The following is a 20,820-nucleotide window of genomic DNA, read 5'->3' as shown; positions in this document are numbered from 1 at the left end:
TATATATATATATACATATATATATATATATATATATATATATATATATATATATATATATATATATCAATTATTTAAAGAATATTATGACATTTTTAAAATACTTACCACATGAATATATTATTTAATTATTTTATAATTTAACTTAATAATTTTTTTGAAAACTAATTAAATATTTTGGAAATAAACTAATGTATCCAATTTATACATTTAATAAATTGAAAACCATTTTTTTGCGTCGTCATTATTTTTTAATGTAATAAAAATATTTTATTAAATTCTTAAATTATGTTTTAACTGTTTGAATATAAATTTAATATTATTATATAAGTAAACATAACTATCAATTTCCGATGAATAAAAATAGTTCAGATTAAATTTTAGTTGAATAATGTGATGAGAAGAAAGGAAAAGATAAATTTGGAAAAGTATTTAAAAATAAATGAGATATAGTGAATAATGTATATGAAAATTTTAAAATATTAATAATAAAATACTTAAATATATTTTTCATTCCTGCATATTAGTATTTTTTTTTTTCATTTTCGTTCTTACAAATTTATTTCTTTTGTAAGGACAAAAATGAAGAAGGTGCTAAATTACATGAATAAAAAATATATTTAAGCCATAACAAAATTAAGGTTAAATTGTAATTTTTTTTTAATCATCAATTTTCCATACATTTATTTATTTTATGTTTTACATTTTAATTGATTAAACTATTTTAGGTTTAATTGGACCAAAATAAAATTAAAAAAAATATATGCAATATTGCGATTTGGATCAAAATAATGAAGTTTCTAAAATGTGGGAACTAAAATCTCAGGAAAAGCTTGTAAAAAAACCACATGAAAGAATATGTTGGCCAAAATGGTATATAAAATTAAAAGATGACTAAAGTTACAATTTGGCCTAAACTTAAAATACGTCAATTAATGTCAAATGACTATCAAAAGGAAAAAGAAGAAGATCCAACCAGAAATTATAATCTAACGTTATACCTAAACTTTTTTTTTTTCTCACATATCTCTTCCTTTTGGGGGCAACTAGTTTCAGCAGAAATTTAAACATTGGTTTCCCATATTGTGAAAAATTAGTCTCTTTCAAAACCCATTGGTAAGTATAGTTAATTTTGTAGTTAACATAAATACATTACATTTAATGAGTGTACAATTCCCGAATAAGTGTACAATTCTCCATCTAAAAAGAAAAGGTGTACAATTCTCGAATATACTTTAATGAGTACTCATAAAAATCATGACAAAAGTCAAAATCCACATGAAAAAAAAATAATTTTTTTATATACTCCATGTAACATAGACTTCAGAAGCTACTAGTACACTTTCTAAATCTATTTTCTTTGTAACTTTCTAAAAAACATTATAGTTATCTTAAAACTCTTAAAAACGCTTCCCTTATTAAAAACAATGCAAAAAAAATATCTCTAATTTGAAGAAACAAGTAGTCCTGATATTGGTTATTGGAAAATAATGCAAGACTATACTAGCAAGATAACAAGATTGAACGGTGACAATGCAAAAAGTCAACCCATTGCTTTGTTTCCTTGTTACATTCTCAATCTAGAATATTTAAATATTATCACAAATGTAAAACCAAATTATTATTATTATTTTATGGAAAACCGAATTATTATTATTACAATATATAATTCTGGCAATCTTTTAGTTAAAGATCATAATTCTAAACTATATAAATTACACATTCCAAGTCTGTAATTTTTTCTTTTCTTTTTTCAATATTACACCGAAACAAACAGTTAATTTCACAGCACAAACATATTGACAAGACATAAAAAGTAAGAGTATGATAGGATATCATATACAAGAAGCCACTGAAAAGCTTCATAAAATCCAACTCCCACACACATAATAGATACATACATACATGTATTCATACAAAAGGATTCTTATAGTATTAAACAATTATTGCATTTCACACTACTTTCAATCAAGTAATTTGTCAAATCCTTCATCTCATACTTATCACAGGCCTCAGAGTCACACTTGAAGCTGGCAGAGATGGTGGTCGCACTATGGGAACACGTCTCACTACTGAAAATGCTTCATTAAGACGAGCAACACGACCCATGAGCTGAGACACCTTCTGAAAAAATTGTTTTGAGAGTGCCACAAGATTGACAATGTCATGAGATTTTTCAAAGAATGTAAGAAGATAGATAAACACCAACAAAACCATCATATGCATGATGCAAGTGAAGTGGATATGGATGCATGGCCAATCCTCAACAACGTGAAACCATAATACTTGGAAGATAAAAAACAACTATAAACATATAGTCATTATAGTGAGTCACAGTTCAAAATATCATCACTCAGAAAAAAATTTCAACTAAATACTGCTCTTCATTTTTTTTCTACCAATCATTTTAATAAATCCACAGGCATGCAGAACCACTAATTGAAGCCATGCATTTGAATTTATGATCTCTATGAGCTTTTCTTAACTGATGTAATGCAGTGAAACAAGCACAAATTGCTCCACACACTAAACATGGTCTGCATACTAAAAGAGACACAAAGAATTGACCCTCAATATGCAGGGCAGAAGTCAAAAAGAATTTATCCAAGTCAAATATCAAACATATACAGGGTAATCAAGCATATTCTCATTTGTCTTAGCTTAGTTCTCTTGAATTTGTGGTCCACTAACAATCTTTTGATTTACTGAAACAAGTAAATCATTTAGACTTCATAGGTATTGCACCAGAAAGGAGACATACATAAAGGGTAATATAAGAAGATATGACAAAGCTAGATAGGATATCAAGCTAATAAATTCATGTTTTTTCCATTAATTAGAGCAGAATTATTTGGTGTACATGTTTACATGAATATATAATGTATCCTTTAATATTATATAGCAACCACCAACAAATAAAGTATTTATTAGATAAGAATTAGCATTAGAGGCAAAATGCATAAAATGCAGTTTAGGAAATGATCAGATACACTGAAAATGGAAAAAAAAAGAAGAAAAAAAATCTCCAAGTACAACAACAGAAAAAGCCATTTCTACAAGGTGGGAAAAGCTACATCCTACATGGATGCTATCATTTTGTTCCATCACTCTATAAAACCTTTTGGAATTGGATTTCTCTCAGTTTTCATAAGTCTTCGTCTACCTCTATTTATTGGCTATCATTCATCTGATCAACCCTATTGAATCAACAGCTTCTATTGGTCTTCCCCTCACATGGTCATGAAAATTCTAGATACAACAGAGAAGAACAAAATCTCAGGAATGTAGAAAAGCTAAAACGTAATATCAAAGCCATAAGCATAGCTGTATCCTGTAACAAGGTTGAGGACATAGTAACACCCTTAAATATAAGATCGGTCTGCCTCTTGAACTAAATGCACCAAAGGACAACACAAAGCACACTCCAACACTAAACTCCATCCCCCTTTCGTTTCTTATCTTTACCAAAACTTTTAAGAACCAACCATCCAAAACTGCTCAGTAGGTAGAAGTAAGGACCGGCACAACAGAAGATTAAACACACCCTCGACACAATAGCAGATTAAACACACCCTTTTCATATCACTGAAAATCTCAATCTAATCATGTTCCAATCCACAAAACTCAGTAGTTACCGCAAGAAATTATTGCATAATACACAATCCAATCACTAAGTTGTCTTTGCCCGGCATAAAACTCAATAATTCGAAACACAGACAAGAGTCTAGAGTTTCCAATTCATTTTCTTATGGATACTGGTAGCCAACTGAGTTCTTGTATTGTCTTTTTGTTATAATTAATAGCAAAAACCAGAAAACAACTATTGAGTAAACATACAATTTATTCCAAAAAGAAGTTATTTGTGTTGCATTCGTCCTCTAAAGTCTCCACGTATACAATACAAGGCAATCCCTGAAGTTGCAATACAAAACCTTTGAGGAATCAAAGCAACCCTGTCGAGTAACATCTTGAGGAATAAAAGTATATATATACTAATGAGCATTCGAGAAAAGAGGCTTTAACTTTAAGGCAGGTTAAGCTACCACACAGATACTCCCGTCCAATTCATAACAGTAAATTTTAGGAAAGATTAAGACTTGGATATAAAATAAGGTCGCATGCATGTATTCTGAAAAGGTTATTGATAAGAAGTGAGGGACCTTATCATCGAGAGCGAGGTTGAGGTTAAAAGTTTGAGTCTTGCGCTTCATTCTGTACAAGGTCCGTCCAAGCAAGAACAGTCCCAGAAAAGCAGCAGCGGCAGCGACAGAGAGAGGCAGAGACAGAGGAAGAGGGTTAACCCAATACCTCAAAACCTCAAAAGGAACCTTCCACCACACCAATCTCTTGTCTTTCTCAACCACTTGTTGTATTTTCTCTTCTTGAGCTTCTTCCACCACAGGCTCTGATCGGGGAATATCGGAATCGGAATCGGAATCTCCGTTCCAGAGGCTCTGATTGGGGAATATCTGATTGGCGACATAGGAATCGTCGAAGTTGCGATCGACCTCGGAGGAGGAATTGGAGCTGCAACTGGAATTGGGGTTAAGGTTGTCGTCTAGGAGAGAGAAGTGATCGGGGCGGATAGAGTCCAGTGGGGGCCCAGCGAACACGATTGAATCGTCGTCGTTGTTTGGATGGAGCAATTCCCACTCTTCCACTTCGCGTTTTGCGTCGTCCATGGATTTGATTCCACCAAGAAAACAATCTCTAGTATGCTATTTACTGTTATTTATTAAATTTACAAACCAAACCAAACTTATTCTTTTAGTTTTTATTGTTATTAGATGGGTTCAGTTTTACATTTTAATTTTTTTTAAGTAACAAAGTTAAACAATTTAACAGTAAAAAATTTTGAAAATATAAATATAAATTTCATAAACTAAAAAAAATTCTTATTAAATTTTTAAAATAAAAAAATTCACTTTGTTAACTATAAAAATTATAACATTAAATTTAAAAATTATAAAAACTAAATGAATAATTAAACCTATTTATTAATATCCACTCTTCAATTTTTCACCACTGCATCTCAGATCTCCAACATTTTGCCTCTTCCTACACTTTTTAACTATAAATTACTATTCATTGCAAAAATACTAGTAATACTCATTTTTTATATAAATTATTTTCTAACTGTTTTATTCTTTAACTACTTTCAAAATCTATTCATATAATTGTAAGAATTATTTTTTCTATCCATAAAAGTAAGAAACAGATATTATGTCATTTATAATAACTCAATATTTTGTTGAAGGAATCGGGTTATACCTTTTTGAACATAATAGCATCAAATTTTTAGTGTCATGACAGCAATAATAACCGGCTGACATGGGATGTAGAATTATTTTTTTTAGTTTCCCCTTAATTGATTTTCTGTTTATTTCCTTGCTTGCTAATCATTCAACCACCGTATTTTATCGTTAACTTTGTTGTTATTTGTTTGCCGTTAGGTCTTTTATTTAATAGAATAAAATATATGTTTTGGTTACATTAATAAAAACAAAATATGAAACAATAAAAGGCGGAAGTGAATTTTAATATATAAAGATTAACTAAAATATTCATACAACAGTCAAATTGGAAATAAATAATACGTAGTATAAATAAGGACAAGAAATGTGTTTGATACTCAAATTTTTATGGTAAATGTTAATAAAAAATTATTAGATGTGTATAATTATATTATTCATAATTTTTATTAAGCTTCACTGAAAAATATTTTTATTATATTCTCCTATAATTTTTATAATAAATATTTTCTCCTTTTAATTTATTAATCAACCTTCTAAAATTTAAATATTCAACTTAAAAATCTGTTTACCTGTTCTAATATTGCAAAAATAATTAAGAAAAACTATATGGTACATGACATATTTATTTTATTTATTGTTATGAAACTTATAAGTTTTATTTTAATTTTAGGCCAAATGTCTTATTTGGTCATTTATCTTATTTTATTTATTTATTTATTTTAGTCTTTTATCTTTTAAAAAGTTAATTTTAATCCTCTATGTTTTATCAAAATGGTCATTTCATCAATGCACACTTAACACCATTTGGGAAATTAAGATGATGATGATTTTTAGTCATCACTATCAAACATTTACAAATTTTTTTTAAAAAAAAACTATATTTCCCATATTCACAACCATCCTCCCCCATCCATGTCTTTCAACAACACAACTAGATCTCACAAGTTACGTAACTTGGCTTGGTGGTGGTTTGTTGACAAAGTTGAAACACACATCGCAATAAGTTCAGATTTGGAGTGACAACACATAAATATAGCAACTACCATGTCGATGAGTGGCTTTGGTTGAGGAGGCAAGGCAAATTTGTACCAACAAAACCATAGAGCTCAATTACACGTGTGCTTGCTATTGTTGTCATGTTGTGAAGGTTGTCGCAACGACAAACTCGAATGCGATATCACACACTTGAGGAACACCTTGCAAATGTCAAGGAACATAAGGATGCAATGGCACAACGGGAACTGGATCCCGTCGACGATGTGGTGGCCATGACAGAGGAGGAGGCTGGGAATTAGATTGAATCCTAATTGAGGAAATTGGAGGTTTTATTTTGAGTTAGTTTCCCACAATTTTGAAACCATTCATTCTTGTATTTTGGATTGTGGGTGTGATTGGTAATTTGGAGTTGAAGATTTTTGTTGTATGTTGTTGAGTTGGAGATGAAGATGGTGAATATGAAGAAGGAGGAGGAAGGGAGAAGAAGAGGAGGAAGTGAAAATTCGACTTGTAGTGTAGTATAGGGTCTACATATGCAAAAGGAAAACTATAAAACATGCATTTAAGAAAAAAAAAAAAAGAGAGTAAATACTAAATAACCAAATTTGTCTACAAAAGTGTGATGTGATGATAAATGATCCTTGAAAGACAAAAAATATAAATTTAATTCATAAAAATGTAAAAAAAATGCGATAAATTATTTTTGTTATGTGAGATAATTTTATCATTAAGTTATAACATTCAATAAATATTTTGATAATAAATTATATTTTTTCAGTAATCAATTTGACATTAAATTATAAAATTTAGAGACTAATTTATTATTAAATTTACATAATTAATTTATTACACATTTTACATATTATATAATTAAATTTAAATTTTTTATCTTTTTAAACTAATTTATCAATATCTCGCACTTTCATGAATAAATTTAGTTATCATTAATATTATTAAAAGTGTCCGGTCATCACATGTGTTGACTAGACAGTTTTTTAAATTTATTTATTTATTTTATTTAATTACTCAATTTGTTATTGTTTATTTTCTTTGAAAATCCGTGTAATATACGGGTCAATGCTCGTTTATGCAAAAATAGTGCATTTAAGCCTTTCATTTTTTATTTTTTAAAAGAAAACCTCTTATTTTTTAAATTAAAAATAAAGAATAAGGGTTATATAATAAAGAAAAAAGGTTATATAATTTATCAGTATCTCGCACTTTCATGAATAAATTTAGTTATCATTAATATTATTAAAAGTGTCCGGTCATTACATGTGTTGACGAGACAATTTTTTAAATTTATTTATTTATTTTATTTAATTACTCAATTTGTTATTGTTTATTTTCTTTGAAAATCCGTGTAATATACAGGTCAATGCTCGTTTATGCAAAAATAGTGCATTTAAGCCTTTCATTTTTTATTTTTTAAAAGGAAACCTCTTATTTTTTAAATTAAAAATAAAGAAAAAAGGTTATATAATGATTATAAAATTTTACACACTCATTCAATAATATTATAATCTATTATATATAATAAATTTATTAACTTTTGAAATAATATTATTTAAAATAATTCAAAATAATAATGTGTAATTAAATCAACACTATTCCTTGAGGGAAAAAAAACATATAGCATTGTTGTTGAAAATGCTTGGAAATTGAAATCACGTTTTATGAAAATCAGTAAACGCACAAAGGTTTAGGGCACTGAACTCAAGTGAAGTGGCGACAAACACCGCACTTCAACGGCTGGCACCGAGCCAGGACCACACCGGTGGTTTGTTACTTAGCTCAAAATCACCATCATTTCACTTTTTTCCTTCTATATCATTAAATTGAGTTTCTTTTCTTCCATATTTCGATGTTAAACATGTGCAGTTTTTTTTAAAGGGTTTGGGTTTTATTTTGAATTTGTTTGGGTTTCGACTTTCAGGACATGACTTGTATCAAGTAATTTTTTATTTTTTTTGCTCCTTATATTGTTTAATCCATGATTTGTGCAATTGGGTAACTATCATAGTTGTATCTGCAATTCTGATTTAGGGTTCCAGTAGAGAGAAGCTCTCAAAAGCACTTCTGGCTTGTATCCAAACAGGCCCATAATAATAATAACAATAATATATTTGTTCTGCTGAGAAAAGGAACCGCACCTGCTAATTTGAATTTGTGTGGTAATTTTCTTAATGTACTTTCATTTAAACTTCAGATTTGAGTATGGTTGTTATCAGTTTCATACTCCTTTGTATGAAAATTACTAATCTTTTATTAAAGACAAAAAGTTCAAGCTTCATAATTATATCAATCTGTTAATTCTGGACAGGTTCTATAAGGCTACATCTATATGGAATCCCAATTAGTTGATGGTAATGATGATATGGGAGTTTCTGGGGATGTGGGTTTGAGTACGTATGAAGTTCAGATGCATCAAGAAACATATGAAGGTGTGCTATTCTAATCATTTAATTTTTTATATGGAATTCTGAATGAATAAAAAAATTAGGCATGTCAATTATAAAGCTTTGCATCCTATTTATGACTTTATCCTGGTCTTTGCATAAAGTCACAATTGATGTAGAAGGGAAGAGGGGCGAGTTCACTGGTTTGAATCCCCCGGTAACAAAGACTGATAATACTAACAACTAGCATTTGTCGATATAAACAAACAATAGATACAGAAGGTTTATGGCTTTTAAGGTAGTAAACCGGAGTTCTTGCACCCTTCCCCTTGGAGTGAGCAGGAGGCTCCAGTTTAATAAAAAAGTGGTTTACCTAGTTTCCATTTCTCAATATCCATTTTACTAGCTCAAATAATAGTATTTGATTATGGTACTCCTCAAACATAGTTGCCACTTTTCAGCTTTCAAATATTTTTTTACATAACAGAAAAAAAGTCTAAAAAGTAAAAACTACGGTAAAAACAGAATCGCATATGGGGAAAGTCCATTGATACACATGAATCAAAGAAAGTTTGTATCAGCAATTACCTACCCTCTAAAGCCCGCTTTACAGTACTGATGGAGTTACACTTCTAATTTACAGTTTGTTGCATGCTACATAGTTAATTTTCTGTTGATTGTTGTGGTGTGTATAGTTTATATCTTTGCAATGTGTCTGAATTTGATATAGTTAATTAGTTATTCAACATTTCAACATCATTGCTTAATCCTAAAACATGCAACCCCTCCCAAATGCCTTAAATACTGTGCATAACTTCATGCAGTTCATCAATGATGCATTTTCTACTTAATTTTTCTGCATTTTCTATGCTTTTTTTGCTCATACCCTCCTAAAACAGAGAAATATTCCCTGAGAAAATGGCCTTTTAAAACCTCATACAAGATCCATGACCCAAACCCAAAGAAACCAGTTGTATGTTACTCTGTCTCAAAGAAACATAGCATTGATTTGAGAGAGACACAAAGCCGGGGATTCACATGGGTTGCGGTGATTTCTTGGATGGCATCCTTCCACTGGACTCCTTTATTTATTTATTTATTTTCTTTTTATTGGGGGCAGGGAAATGAAATGAACAAAAATAAGATTTATGCCTGTCTGCGTGTGTGTGCATTCATCTGACAGGTAAGGGTTCTACATTGGGAGAATTGAGTCAAATCTCAAATGACAAACAGACCTTCTGATTACCTATAGAATTCTTGAATTGTTCTCTAAAATTGAATGACTGCACTCTTTGAATTTAAAGTTCTTTCTACACAGTTGACATTTCACTCTTAGCAAATGACAAAAATGTTATCTCCTGCAATATTTATTTTCATTATCAGAAAACATTTTGATGGGTTCAAAAGATTTATTTTCATGGCAGTGGATCCAAATGAGGAGTGTAGAGTACTAGAGAGTTCTTCTGGGGGAGAGGTGGGTATCTGCGATGATCATGCTATTCAGGAACCATATGAAGGCATGGAATTTGAATCTGAAGATGCTGCTAAGATATTCTATGATGAATATGCCCGGCGTTTAGGATTTGTTATGCGTGTGATGTCTTGTCGACGCTCAGAAAGGGATGGTAGGATTCTTGCCCGCAGACTTGGATGTAATAAAGAGGGTTATTGTGTCAGCATCCGAGGGAAATTTTCATCAGTTCGTAAACCTAGGGCCAGCACAAGGGAAGGTTGTAAGGCAATGATTCATATCAAATATAATAAGTCTGGAAAATGGGTGATAACAAAGTTTGTGAAGGATCATAATCATCCATTAGTAGTCTCTCCACGTGAAGCACGCCAAACAATGGTAGGTTCATATTTCTTATCTAGCTGTATACTCTACTGTTGAAAAATGTATTGCTTTTGGGATATTTTATGTAACTTCCTGTTTTATGATTCAAAATGATATGGTCGCTAACATTTCCTTGTCACTTTCCGTTGCTTTCTGGTTTTAGGATGAAAAGGATAAGAAAATTCAGGAATTAACAGCAGAGCTTCGGCATAAAAAACGGTTGTGTGCAACATATCAAGAACAGTTGACTTCTTTTATGAAAATTGTTGAAGAGCACAATGAAAAGCTATCTGCCAAAATTCATCATGTAGTTAATAATCTTAAAGAATTTGAATCCATAGAAGAGCTTTTGCACCAGACATAGCAGTGCATCATGTGAGTTTTTACTTTTAGCATTTACATATTATCTTATAACATTCCTATACTCTTGAAGAAAAGAATTTTCTCTCTCACCTAAAATTCTGATGAAGTTGTTAACGAGACTTTTTTCTTCAGTCTAAAACTGTATCCAACTGTACATGTATCCTAGCAACAGTTAATGATGTCTATAGTTGGTCTTGCATAATTTCAATGTTGTTTGGGAAGTAGATTTCCATTTCATAATACTGTATGATGTATTGATTTAATGTATGTATATAGTTGGGGTGCTAACCTTATCGTTTCAGGCTTCTGGGTCTATTTGCATGTCGATTGTCTAACTATTTATATTTGTATCTGTTCAAACTAGACTCATTTACTTTTACATTAAAAAATAAAATCTTGGTTATATATCTTGAAGATTTATTTCTTAAAAAAAAATCGAGAACATTATGTTTTTAAGGTACATAGTTCTGCTATTTTCCTGCACCTTCTGATTGCAAACAGACTTATAATCAATTTATGTTATTGTAACCAATTCAACTGTATGTTACTATGTTTCAATCATTCAATGATTGGATTGCTTTAAGGTTATGAAGCTAAACATTTGTAAAAATGTAATGACTGTTGCTCTAGCATCTATTATTTTTTTATTTTATTATTATGGCTTTAGATTTATGCAAATGGTGATCTTAGCATTAATGTGTTACGCATAAAATGCAGGTCGCGGTGTGACCACTAAAACGTGTCATGTTCAAAGAATGATCCTTTAATCCTTCATGAATTGCATATGCTGATTCAGTGAATACTTTGGTAAGGCTAGCCTATTTTTTCGGAGAACTGATAAGGCTAGCTTTGCCACAAAGAGAAGGCCACCACACACACACACACATATAAACTGTGAAGTTATATAGGTTGTCATAGTGCTTAAAAGCTAAAAGAGGTTTTTATGACATTTTGGCAACTGACACAAACTAGTTACGCCCCTTTAAGCCTAAGGGTACGATGTAATCTTGTATCATTATTGTACTCCCCTAATTTTACAGAACAAAATGTAAACAACAATAATATTGTAACTTGCTTAGTTTGAAACTGCTGTCAGCTAAATATTATTGTTTATAGGAGAAATGTGTTGGAATGTTTTATCACGCGAGAAACTACTGTGTAATGTAATCGATCCTATAACTTTTCTTTTTATATATTTGTCAATACTTTAGAAAAAATTTAAAACATCATAAATCTTAGTAGTTTATTGTTTGATAGCTTTATGGAGCCTGTTTTTCACAAAAAACAAGTTGGTGACGTCATATTGATGTGATAAATAATTAAATTAGATATGATTCAAGAGACCGCTGATAAAATATATAGAACGATATTAGAGCCCTTGAAGGCTCTAATATAAAAATAAAGAGCCTTAATGCTTTAAATTTTCATCTATATTAAAGTTTTGTGAAGATCAATTACTAATTTCAACTATTTACTTTATTTGATATAAAGTAAATACCTGTATCATTGATAATTTCATATTTTTACATCATAAACTATATACAGTTAGAATTCTTTTATATATATATATATGTATGTATATTTTTGTGGGTAGGGGGATTTTTGGAAACATAAGAAATTTTATCCATATAAAAGTACAAAGGCTTTTTGTTTTTTTTGTGTGAATGCAAGGGCCAACCGCCCCAAGCACTAGACTAATACCCTCTCGGGAAAATCGTAGAATTTACATCAGCTATAACAGCTGCTGGAAAAGTAAAACAGAATCATAATCTCTAAGATTCTCAACAAGAGACATTCCATGGTTAGCCAACTTATCTGCTACTTGGCTCCCCTCCCTCAAGACATGCTTCCAACTCAGAACACCATTTGCAACAAAAGATTGAATGCACTGGACTATACTAAAGCAAGGATGATGGTGGAGTACACCCTTTAATCAAGATATACATGGCTAACTTGGAATCTGATTCGACTATAAACTTACGAAATCCTTTAGTCCAAGCAATAGAAATACCAATATAAATTGTCCATAACTCAGCCAGCATCAAAGAGCAGAAAACAATATTAGCAGCGAAAGCAAAGACAATCGCACCAACCTAATTTCTAAAGACCCCACCTGCTGCTGATCTCCTTGAATCTAAGTACCAAATAGCTTTACTGTTTCCATTCCATCTGAAGACATGATCATCATTCTCAACATTCTGTCCACACCGAGGACAAGATGGATCAGAAGCTATACGTCTATTAACTCTTCTCTCATTCGTTAATAATGCATTGGATGCAAATTTCCAAAGTAGGATTTTGATCCTTTCAGGGCCCCTCCACTTCCAAATCTCAACAAGCAAAGGCTCAGTAATGGACTCATAAGCTGAAGCTACAGAGAATTGTCCATTAGCATTTCCTTTCCAACATAACTGATCCTCCCCTCTTATCACATTGGGAGGAGGAATGGCTCGAATAGAGGGACAGTACCTATAGTCACATTCAGTAGACTCCTAACTCCAGGTACCCACGAGCTATTCCAGAAATTAACCAAAGCTCCATCTCGTATATTCCAATCTAATTGATTATGTACTTGAGGCTAAGTGTTACATAACCCACTCCACAAGTTAGAACCTGTCCTATTCAAATCCCATGTTAGGAATGGTAGAGTTACCACACCTATATTTTGATCGAATAATTTGCACCCAGAGATCATTCTTCCTGCTGGATAACTCCCAACCACCTTTCATTAAGTAGGCTTGATTAGCTTCCTTGGATGTTTGCAGACCCAAACCCCCATTACACTTGGGCTGACAAATCCGCTTCCAAGCCATAGTGTGAATTTTCCTATGATCATCTGTAATGTAGCTCTATGTAAAGCTTGTAAGCTTTAGATCTTTTTCATCAATGGAGTCATTTACTTCTTGAAGATCAATGACAGTGGAATAGAGGAACGATGATTGAAGACGCTACTTCAAGGAGAAGATGAGTCAAGAACAAACTTACTATCATAGGAAATTATGAATAAGAGCTTGAAGGTAGGAAAAGATGAGTGGAGGAAGAAGGAGAGAGGGGAACAAAATTTTGAGAGAGAGAAGAGGAAAAATGAGGTCTAAACTTTGAAGTCTAATTTCTTAAATCATCAAAGTTGCAAAATGTGCACACAAGGTCTCTATTTATAGCCTAAGTATCACACAAAATTAGAGAGAATTTTGAATAAAATTCAAATTTCACTTGAATTTGTATTTGTGAAGCTAAAATTTCACTAATTATGATTAGTGAATTTCAGTTATGATTTAGCCCACTAATCCAAGATCAAATCCAAGATTCTTAACCAAGTGTGCTTTGGTGTTATGAGACATGTAAAACATGAAGGATATGCATGAAGTGTGACTACATGATGTGACAATGAGGTGTAGCAAGCAAATGTTCACCTCTCCTTTAGGCTCATCTGAGATTTAATTGGATTTGACATCTTCCACCCAACACAACATCAAATAGTACACTTAATGCATGTGAAATTATAAAACTATCCCTAATACAAAAAAATTTAGTCTAAATGCCTTAAAATACAAGAGTTAAAAAATCTTACATTACTAGGATACCTTAAACTTGAGGGGCATCATCTCTACATTATAGAGCCCTAAATACAAGACCCCAAAAATAATGAAACTCTAATCTAATATAGACAAAGATAAGTGGATTCATACTTAGTCCATGGGCCCAAGATCTATCCTAAGGTTCATGAGAACCCTAGAGCATTTTCCTGTATCCCTAACCCAATCTTCCTAGAGTCTCCTAGCCATGGCTCTAGCGATGGGTCCTCTCCTTAGGAGGATTGCATCAATTTGTGTCCCCCCACAAGAAATTTCTACACTTATTGTCCACTTCATTGCAGATAGAGATTGAATTTTGCGCAAATTGCAACATATGTTGGATTAAAAATATGTTTATAAATAATTTTTTGTTCAAATAAATTTTAAAAAAGCACTAATAACTGGCAAAGACTACAGTGGACCACTCAATGGTCTATTATGAACCATTTTTTTTTATTAATGTTAGAATTTATTTGGTCCACACATTTATACCATACACCTTACATATTGAATTATTCTTTCTCCTCCTAATCTTATTCTTCTTATCCTCCTCCACCTCCAGATCCACATGCTCATATGAAACTCATCATTCTACTTGTTGGTTGTTGATACTGCTATCAACAAATCACAAGAGAAACTAGCACATTCAAAACAAACTCAAGATGATGATAATAATAATAAAATAAATTAAATGCAACTTCTATTGGTATGAGATCCTCACGTCTTGGATTGAACCATACTTTTTTCAACAATAGAATTAAAAACCAAAATTATACTTGTGTCAAACTATGCATTCTGAATTATTGACCCATTTGCAATCAAACCTAAAGTTAAACAACTTTCAAGAGTAATAACCTTAAGTAATTTGAAACATCTTCCTCTCTAAAAGTGTTATTTGCTAGATAAGTTAAGTATATTTGTGTGGAAGTTGGGTTTACCATTTAGGATTGTTTGAAGAATTATCATTTTTTTCAAGCTTGGATCATCAAAGTCTACCAGGACGACGAAAACGGTGAAAACACCCTTGAGGTTTCCAATGAAAACAAGATCATGTGCCCAATCTACCTCAACGACGCCACCTACAGGAATCTCGTCACTGACGCGCTCCATACCCTTAGTCTTTCTTTCAACACAGTAAGAGTTTCCCTCCCTTCAGATCTAGCATCCGTTGTTTAGTTCTGGAAACAAAACCATTGAGATCTGAGAACTGAATTATATTGTCAGTGTGGTCACAGGCGAGATCCCAAAACGCTTCCTCTATGTAGGTGATATGCACGATGTTGTCGGTGAGAGCCTTAAGTCTTTCACGTCATGTTACCTCATGACAATGATTCTTCACACACTTTTGAGATTGAAATCATTGAGGAAAGGTCTGGTCATCATTGGATTGGAGGCAATGGAGAGTGAGAAAAAAAATTAAAAATGAAACTCCAACGTTAGAAGTCATCTCCTATAATAAAGAACAAATATAAATATAAGGGGTTGATGATCCAATGTGAAAAGACCTATAATAATTAAATTCATCCCACTATTAAAAATTATGGTACATAATAATAGACCATTGAGTGCTCCACCGTAGCCTTTGCTCTAATAACTAATAAGATTGATATATATCACTATATTTTACAATTCTAAACCAAAGTCAGAACTTGGAAGGGAATTGCTTGAGAACTTGTTCATTCTGTTTCGTCTCTTTCACTTTGCTCCTCCGTAGTCCCTTTCTATTCTACTTACAGTCAAGACAGCAACAACCGCCACAGGTACGCGCCATTTTCACTCTCCGATTCGCAGAGTTTCACTTCAAAATTATCGGAAGCAACTGAAATCATATCAAAATCAAATGTATTATTATTAGTAAATAGCACAACCAAATTCACTAACAACCATGTCAAGGCAAACTGAGACACCGTTCCTCGAAGAATGGCTAAGCATTAGGTGCGGCATTAACGCCGCCGCCGCCGCCGCCGCCGCCACCATCACAAAACCCACCGCGCGAGCCATCGTTCAAGCATGGACCGCACTCCGAGACTCTCTCCAATCCCAGCAGCAGCAGCACCTTCAAACCCTAGTCAATTCCCAATCCTCCCTCCACGTGGCAGAACCCCAAGCAAAGCTCCTCCTCACCCTTCTCCAATCTTCTCCCACCTCCTCCTTCCCTCCCCTCTTCACACTCCTCTACACGTGGCTCCGAAAATCCCCAAACCCTAATTCCAATATAATCGATTCCGCGGTCGAGATTCTCTCGCACTTCCATCCAGATGATACCTTTTCCCCCGAAGGTGTTCTTCTCTTGGGCGCGTTTTCCTTCGTGCCTTCCGTTTCCGAAAAGACCAAGACGCGCTGTCTGGACATGATGCTGAAAGTACTGTTGGCGGCGGAGAAGGGTAAATTGCTCGGTGAACTGCCGCGTGTTCTCGCTGGAATTGGTTACGCTCTGTCGTGTTCCGTCACTGTTTGTTGCGTGGAGATGTTGGATTTGTTGTTTCGAATTTGGGGGAAGGGAGACGGGTGTGTTGCTCATGGACTCATGGTGCTTTACCTGTTTGATTGGGTTGTGTCCAATTTGATTGGTTTCGGGTATTCGGACAAGAATCGTGTTTTGGTCCAAGAAGGTTTCGGGAGTTTTAAGGAGAAGAGTCATGCTTCGTTGTTTGTGGTTTTCATGGCTGGGGTTGGAGTGTTGCGGGCTTTGGAGAGACGCGGTGTGAGGTTGTCAGAGCATGTGTCTGGAATGAGGATAAAGGATTGTGTGGTTGGTAGGATCGAAGGTATAGTTGGTGATTTGGTTTCGAGGAGGTTGAGGTTTGGTTATGACGATAACGAGAGCAATGGTGCTGAAGAAGATAGGATATTGCTTCAGTGTGTGTCGATAGGGTTGGCCCGGACTGTTGCATTTTCAGGGCATTCGTCTTTGTTTGTCTGTCTTGGTTTGGCGTTGTTGACTGAGATATTTCCGTTGCCACGTTTGTATCGATCGGTGTTTGAGAGTTCATGTGATTCGGGTGGAGTGGAACTTAGGGAGATCAGGGAACATCTGGATGGTGTACTGTTCAAGGAAGCAGGAGGTGTGACAGGGGTGTTGTGCAGTCAATATGTTTTGGCTGATGAGGAAAGTAAGAATGTGGTGGAGAATCTTATGTGGGAATATTGTCGGGATGTCTACTTTGGACATAGGCGAGTGGCTGTGATGCTTAAGGGCAAGAAGGATGAGTTGCTTGAGGGTTTGGAAAAACTTGCAGAATCTGCTTTCCTCATGGTTGTGGTATTTGCGTTGGCTGTGACAAAACACAAGTTGAACTCCAATTTTGCTCAAGAAATACAGATGGACGTCTTGTTGAAGATACTAGTTTCGTTTTCTTGCGTGGAGTATTTTCGCCATGTTCGCTTGCCAGAGTATATGGAGACCATTCGCAAGGTGGTTGCGGGTATTAAGAACGAGGATGCTTGTACTTCTTTTGTGAACTCCATGCCCTCTTATGCCGACTTGACAAGCAGCCCAGGTGTGATTTATGTGGTTCAATGTGAATTGCTCTTTTATTTTTTTATTGTTTTGTATTTTTGAGATTGTGTATGTCTTCTAGACCAGAAAACCAATTACTTATGGTCCAAGGATGAAGTGCAAACGGCTCGCATTTTGTTTTACCTACGAGTGATTCCAACTTCCATTGAATGTTTGCCCAGCCTTGTGTTCAGAAACATGGTAGCTCCGACTATGTTCTTGTATCCTATATGAAATAAGTAATGTTTGGTTTTGCTTGGTTTTTGCTCCAACTATTTTATTTATGATCTATTTTGTACACGAGATAAGCTAATCCAAACATGCATGCAATAATATTTTCCAGTTCCTGACCTCATTATCATGCACAATTTTTTTTTTCCTTCTTTAACTAAACTAGATATATGGAACACCCTAATGGAAAAGTAGCCCGAGCCTCTCATTCTGTGTTCATGGCATTTATGACTATGGGGAAGGATTCTGAAAAGAACGATGAAGTTTCATTGAAGGAGCAACTTGTTTTCCATTACATGCAAAGATCCTTATTGGTACTTGGTTATGCTAAAAACCTCAATCCTAAATCTGAGACTGATGGTTTTGAATGCATTTTTATATTATTGTGTCATGTGAATATAGGGATATCCTGGCATTACTCCTTTTGAGGGTATGGCTTCTGGGGTTGTAGGAATGGTCCAACATCTTCCTGCTGGAAGCCCTGCCATTTTTTATTGCGTTCACAGTCTTGTTGAAAAAGCCAACCAGCTCTGTTCTGAAGTTTTCACTAATGAGGCTGATGCGTGGAAGAAGTGGCAAGGAGAGCCAGAACCAAGCAAGAAATTATTGGACTTGCTTTTACGCTTAGTTTTCCTCATTGATATACAAGTAAGTTGTTAATTATGATCGACTGCTTTGAATTGTACCATGATTTTTGCAACATCATTTAATGTTAAGCAATATATACCTTCCAAAACCCAAAGATGGTATGTGCCTTTAAGTTGGGCTGTCTGTTAAAAAGTATAATCCATTTAATGTGTAAGTGCTTAAAATTGATGTTTTGGAAACTGTATCATTCCATATGCATTAAATAGTCTTTAAAAACTTGACTATGCAAGCCTCTTTTACTACTTTTTAGGTCTTGCCCGACTTGATGAAACTGTTGGCACAGCTGATAACTAAATTACCACGAGATGCACAAAACATTGTTTTAAATGAGTTATATTCACAAGTGGCTGATTCTGATGATGTTGTCCGCAAACCCACACTGGTTTCATGGCTGCAGTCATTATCTTACCTTTGCACAAAAGCTACAAATCAAAATGCAGCCAACCGAAAAAGTGAAAGTGAAGATAATCCAACTTTGTCTAGTATTGCAGACCCATATAACAGTGGAAGAGCAACTGCACGGCTCTAAGAGATTCAGGTCTCTCTCTCTCTTTGTGGGGTACTACACCATGTTTTCTACTTTATGTTATGTTCTATCTAACAAATTGCGTAGTTATGTTAGATCTTCCTAATGAATCTTTTTACTGCATGTCATATATTTCAAGCCATTTTTTCTCTTTTAGTTGCTGCATTTACCTTTTCTCATATCCAGTTTGACGCTCTTTTGTGGTCATGCCTATCAGATTGTTCTAAAATTTCAAAATTATCTTAAGCAGTTTTGACAAAAGGTAATTTGTAAGGCGGGGTGATGATTTTTCAGAGCATTTAAAATAACTTATCCCCAAATAACTCTGATTTCTCTATCCACATTTCATTTTGTGCATTTGGTAGGGTTTATCAGCCTCCAGCCCTCCACAGCTGTATGTCCTCAACTTCCATAGCTTCCCAACCATGACTTCTATTCAACTTTTGCTGAACCTGCTGGCAATGATTAATCTTGCTTACCAGAGTTCCTGATTTGGGTTCGATTCAGTTTTCCATTTAAATTTTCTTTTTCTATTCATGTTCCTGATTCAATCTTACAATTTTTTATTCTTTTCGATTGAACTCTGCCTTGACTTGAATTATGTTTGGACCTTGGATTATAACTGAAAGATTTATGTATTGGTATTTGAAAATGCTTACAGTTTTTTTAATATTTACAAAAAATCCATTCCTAAACCTGGGATAGTTCCAAAATAGCTCAGGATTGTGATCAATCGTAAAGTATTTGGACATAGGAGGTGGTTGTTAAAATGTATAGTGAGCATTCAGTTAAGATGAACTAAATAAACTTACGCATCTGTTACGTCTTTTTCTATGCAGATGTCTAGCAATTAAGAAGGTTGTGTATGCTACTACTACAAAGGAACCTGCACTATATGAAGTTCAGGTTTCCTTAACCAAACTATGGAGCAGAAAATGAGAGCTGATTACTCCCTGAAGTAGCTCCTGTGAAGCCTGATTGATTACTCCCAAAAGTGAAGCAGAAAGTAAACGCTGGTCCAAATGCCTGATTGTTTTAAAAGCCAATAAATATCACAACCATATCTCTCGTGTTAAGGGATAAAGGAATAAAGTCCTCCAAGATTCTCCTTAATTTCTAAATTAAAGGATTAAAACAAGAAATTACTCGCGAGTATTACTTAATAATATACCTTAACCTCGCAAAATATCAAACTTATCTTACAACATTTCTTTTCACATCTATCAAAGAACATAATTGATGTATAAAATATTTAGAAGATCATTATAGTGTTGCGGGTATGTTTAAGTGTGAAGTATCTTTTCAATAAAAACAATTATTCTTTATAACATTATTACCATCAATCACCTATATATTTTTATGGCGAAGAAATGTTAGCGTAGAACACTGGTGAAAGCAAACTCAAAAGCCTTTCTTTATGCAATCTCCCTGCACGACCCACTTTGCCCAGATGCATGGGATATCCGAATTACACGCATATATTCAACTCTTGAT

The 20,820-nt window shown here is 33.5% G+C and overlaps 3 protein-coding genes across 12 annotated transcripts; 2 read left to right on the top strand and 1 right to left on the bottom strand.

Moving 5' to 3' along the window:
* Positions 1-1,729: 1,729 nt before the first annotated feature.
* LOC100527739 (uncharacterized) lies at positions 1,730-4,723 on the bottom strand. Its single transcript, NM_001249745.2, has 2 exons — positions 4,161-4,723; positions 1,730-2,124 (listed from the first exon to the last, which is right to left on the bottom strand). The coding sequence occupies exons 1-2, from the start codon at positions 4,680-4,682 to the stop codon at positions 1,990-1,992; spliced, it is 657 nt and encodes a 218-aa protein (NP_001236674.2). The 5' UTR covers positions 4,683-4,723; the 3' UTR covers positions 1,730-1,989.
* Positions 4,724-7,882: 3,159 nt separating this feature from the next.
* LOC100793266 (protein FAR1-RELATED SEQUENCE 5) lies at positions 7,883-11,998 on the top strand. Of its 4 annotated transcripts, none has more exons than XM_014776890.3 (6): positions 7,895-8,031; positions 8,298-8,425; positions 8,575-8,695; positions 10,075-10,499; positions 10,648-10,859; positions 11,565-11,998. In XM_014776890.3, the coding sequence occupies exons 3-5, from the start codon at positions 8,596-8,598 to the stop codon at positions 10,846-10,848; spliced, it is 726 nt and encodes a 241-aa protein (XP_014632376.1). In that variant the 5' UTR covers positions 7,895-8,031; positions 8,298-8,425; positions 8,575-8,595; the 3' UTR covers positions 10,849-10,859; positions 11,565-11,998. The 4 variants fall into 4 exon arrangements, with proteins under 4 accessions (XP_006582815.1, XP_014632376.1, XP_025984822.1 ...); XM_041016783.1 differs by lacking the exon at positions 7,895-8,031 and adding an exon at positions 8,053-8,204; XM_006582752.3 differs by lacking the exon at positions 8,298-8,425 and having other exon boundaries at positions 7,883-8,031.
* A 2,935-nt stretch (positions 11,999-14,933) lies between these two features.
* Positions 14,934-20,439, top strand: LOC100785487 (uncharacterized). Of its 7 annotated transcripts, XR_414984.4 has the most exons (9): positions 15,369-15,556; positions 15,647-17,922; positions 18,004-18,142; positions 18,319-18,466; positions 18,555-18,800; positions 19,051-19,338; positions 19,544-19,588; positions 19,692-19,822; positions 20,166-20,439. XR_414984.4 is itself a non-coding variant. In XM_006582370.4 (6 exons), the coding sequence occupies exons 1-5, from the start codon at positions 16,308-16,310 to the stop codon at positions 19,327-19,329; spliced, it is 2,427 nt and encodes an 808-aa protein (XP_006582433.1). In that variant the 5' UTR covers positions 14,934-16,307; the 3' UTR covers positions 19,330-19,338; positions 20,166-20,439. The 7 variants fall into 7 exon arrangements, 2 of the variants coding, with proteins under 2 accessions (XP_006582433.1, XP_014632375.1); XR_005892126.1 differs by having other exon boundaries at positions 14,934-17,922; positions 19,198-19,359; XR_001388850.3 differs by having other exon boundaries at positions 14,934-17,922; positions 19,051-19,359.
* Positions 20,440-20,820: the final 381 nt, after the last annotated feature.

Source organism: Glycine max, chromosome 6 (genome assembly GCF_000004515.6).
Source record: "Glycine max cultivar Williams 82 chromosome 6, Glycine_max_v4.0, whole genome shotgun sequence".
Lineage (NCBI taxonomy): Eukaryota > Viridiplantae > Streptophyta > Magnoliopsida > Fabales > Fabaceae > Glycine > Glycine max.
Note: the sequence above shows the minus strand (reverse complement) of the source record. Positions and strands in the feature narration are given on the sequence as shown.

What these genes read in the sequence shown, in the direction of transcription:
- LOC100793266 (XM_006582752.3), top strand. Translation starts at nt 8,596, where the DNA reads ATGGAATCCCAATTAGTTGATGGTAATGATGATATGGGAGTTTCTGGG. An exon ending in GCATCAAGAAACATATGAAG is followed by an intron (nt 8,696 to 10,074) that starts GTGTGCTATTCT and finishes TTTTCATGGCAG; the next exon opens with TGGATCCAAATGAGGAGTGT. An exon ending in GTGAAGCACGCCAAACAATG is followed by an intron (nt 10,500 to 10,647) that starts GTAGGTTCATAT and finishes TTCTGGTTTTAG; the next exon opens with GATGAAAAGGATAAGAAAAT.
- LOC100527739 (NM_001249745.2), bottom strand. Translation starts at nt 4,682, where the DNA reads ATGGACGACGCAAAACGCGAAGTGGAAGAGTGGGAATTGCTCCATCCA. An exon ending in ACCTCGCTCTCGATGATAAG is followed by an intron (nt 2,125 to 4,160) that starts GTCCCTCACTTC and finishes CAATTTTTTCAG; the next exon opens with AAGGTGTCTCAGCTCATGGG.
- LOC100785487 (XM_006582370.4), top strand. Translation starts at nt 16,308, where the DNA reads ATGTCAAGGCAAACTGAGACACCGTTCCTCGAAGAATGGCTAAGCATT. An exon ending in GTAGCTCCGACTATGTTCTT is followed by an intron (nt 18,143 to 18,318) that starts GTATCCTATATG and finishes TAACTAAACTAG; the next exon opens with ATATATGGAACACCCTAATG. An exon ending in TTTTCCTCATTGATATACAA is followed by an intron (nt 18,801 to 19,050) that starts GTAAGTTGTTAA and finishes ACTACTTTTTAG; the next exon opens with GTCTTGCCCGACTTGATGAA.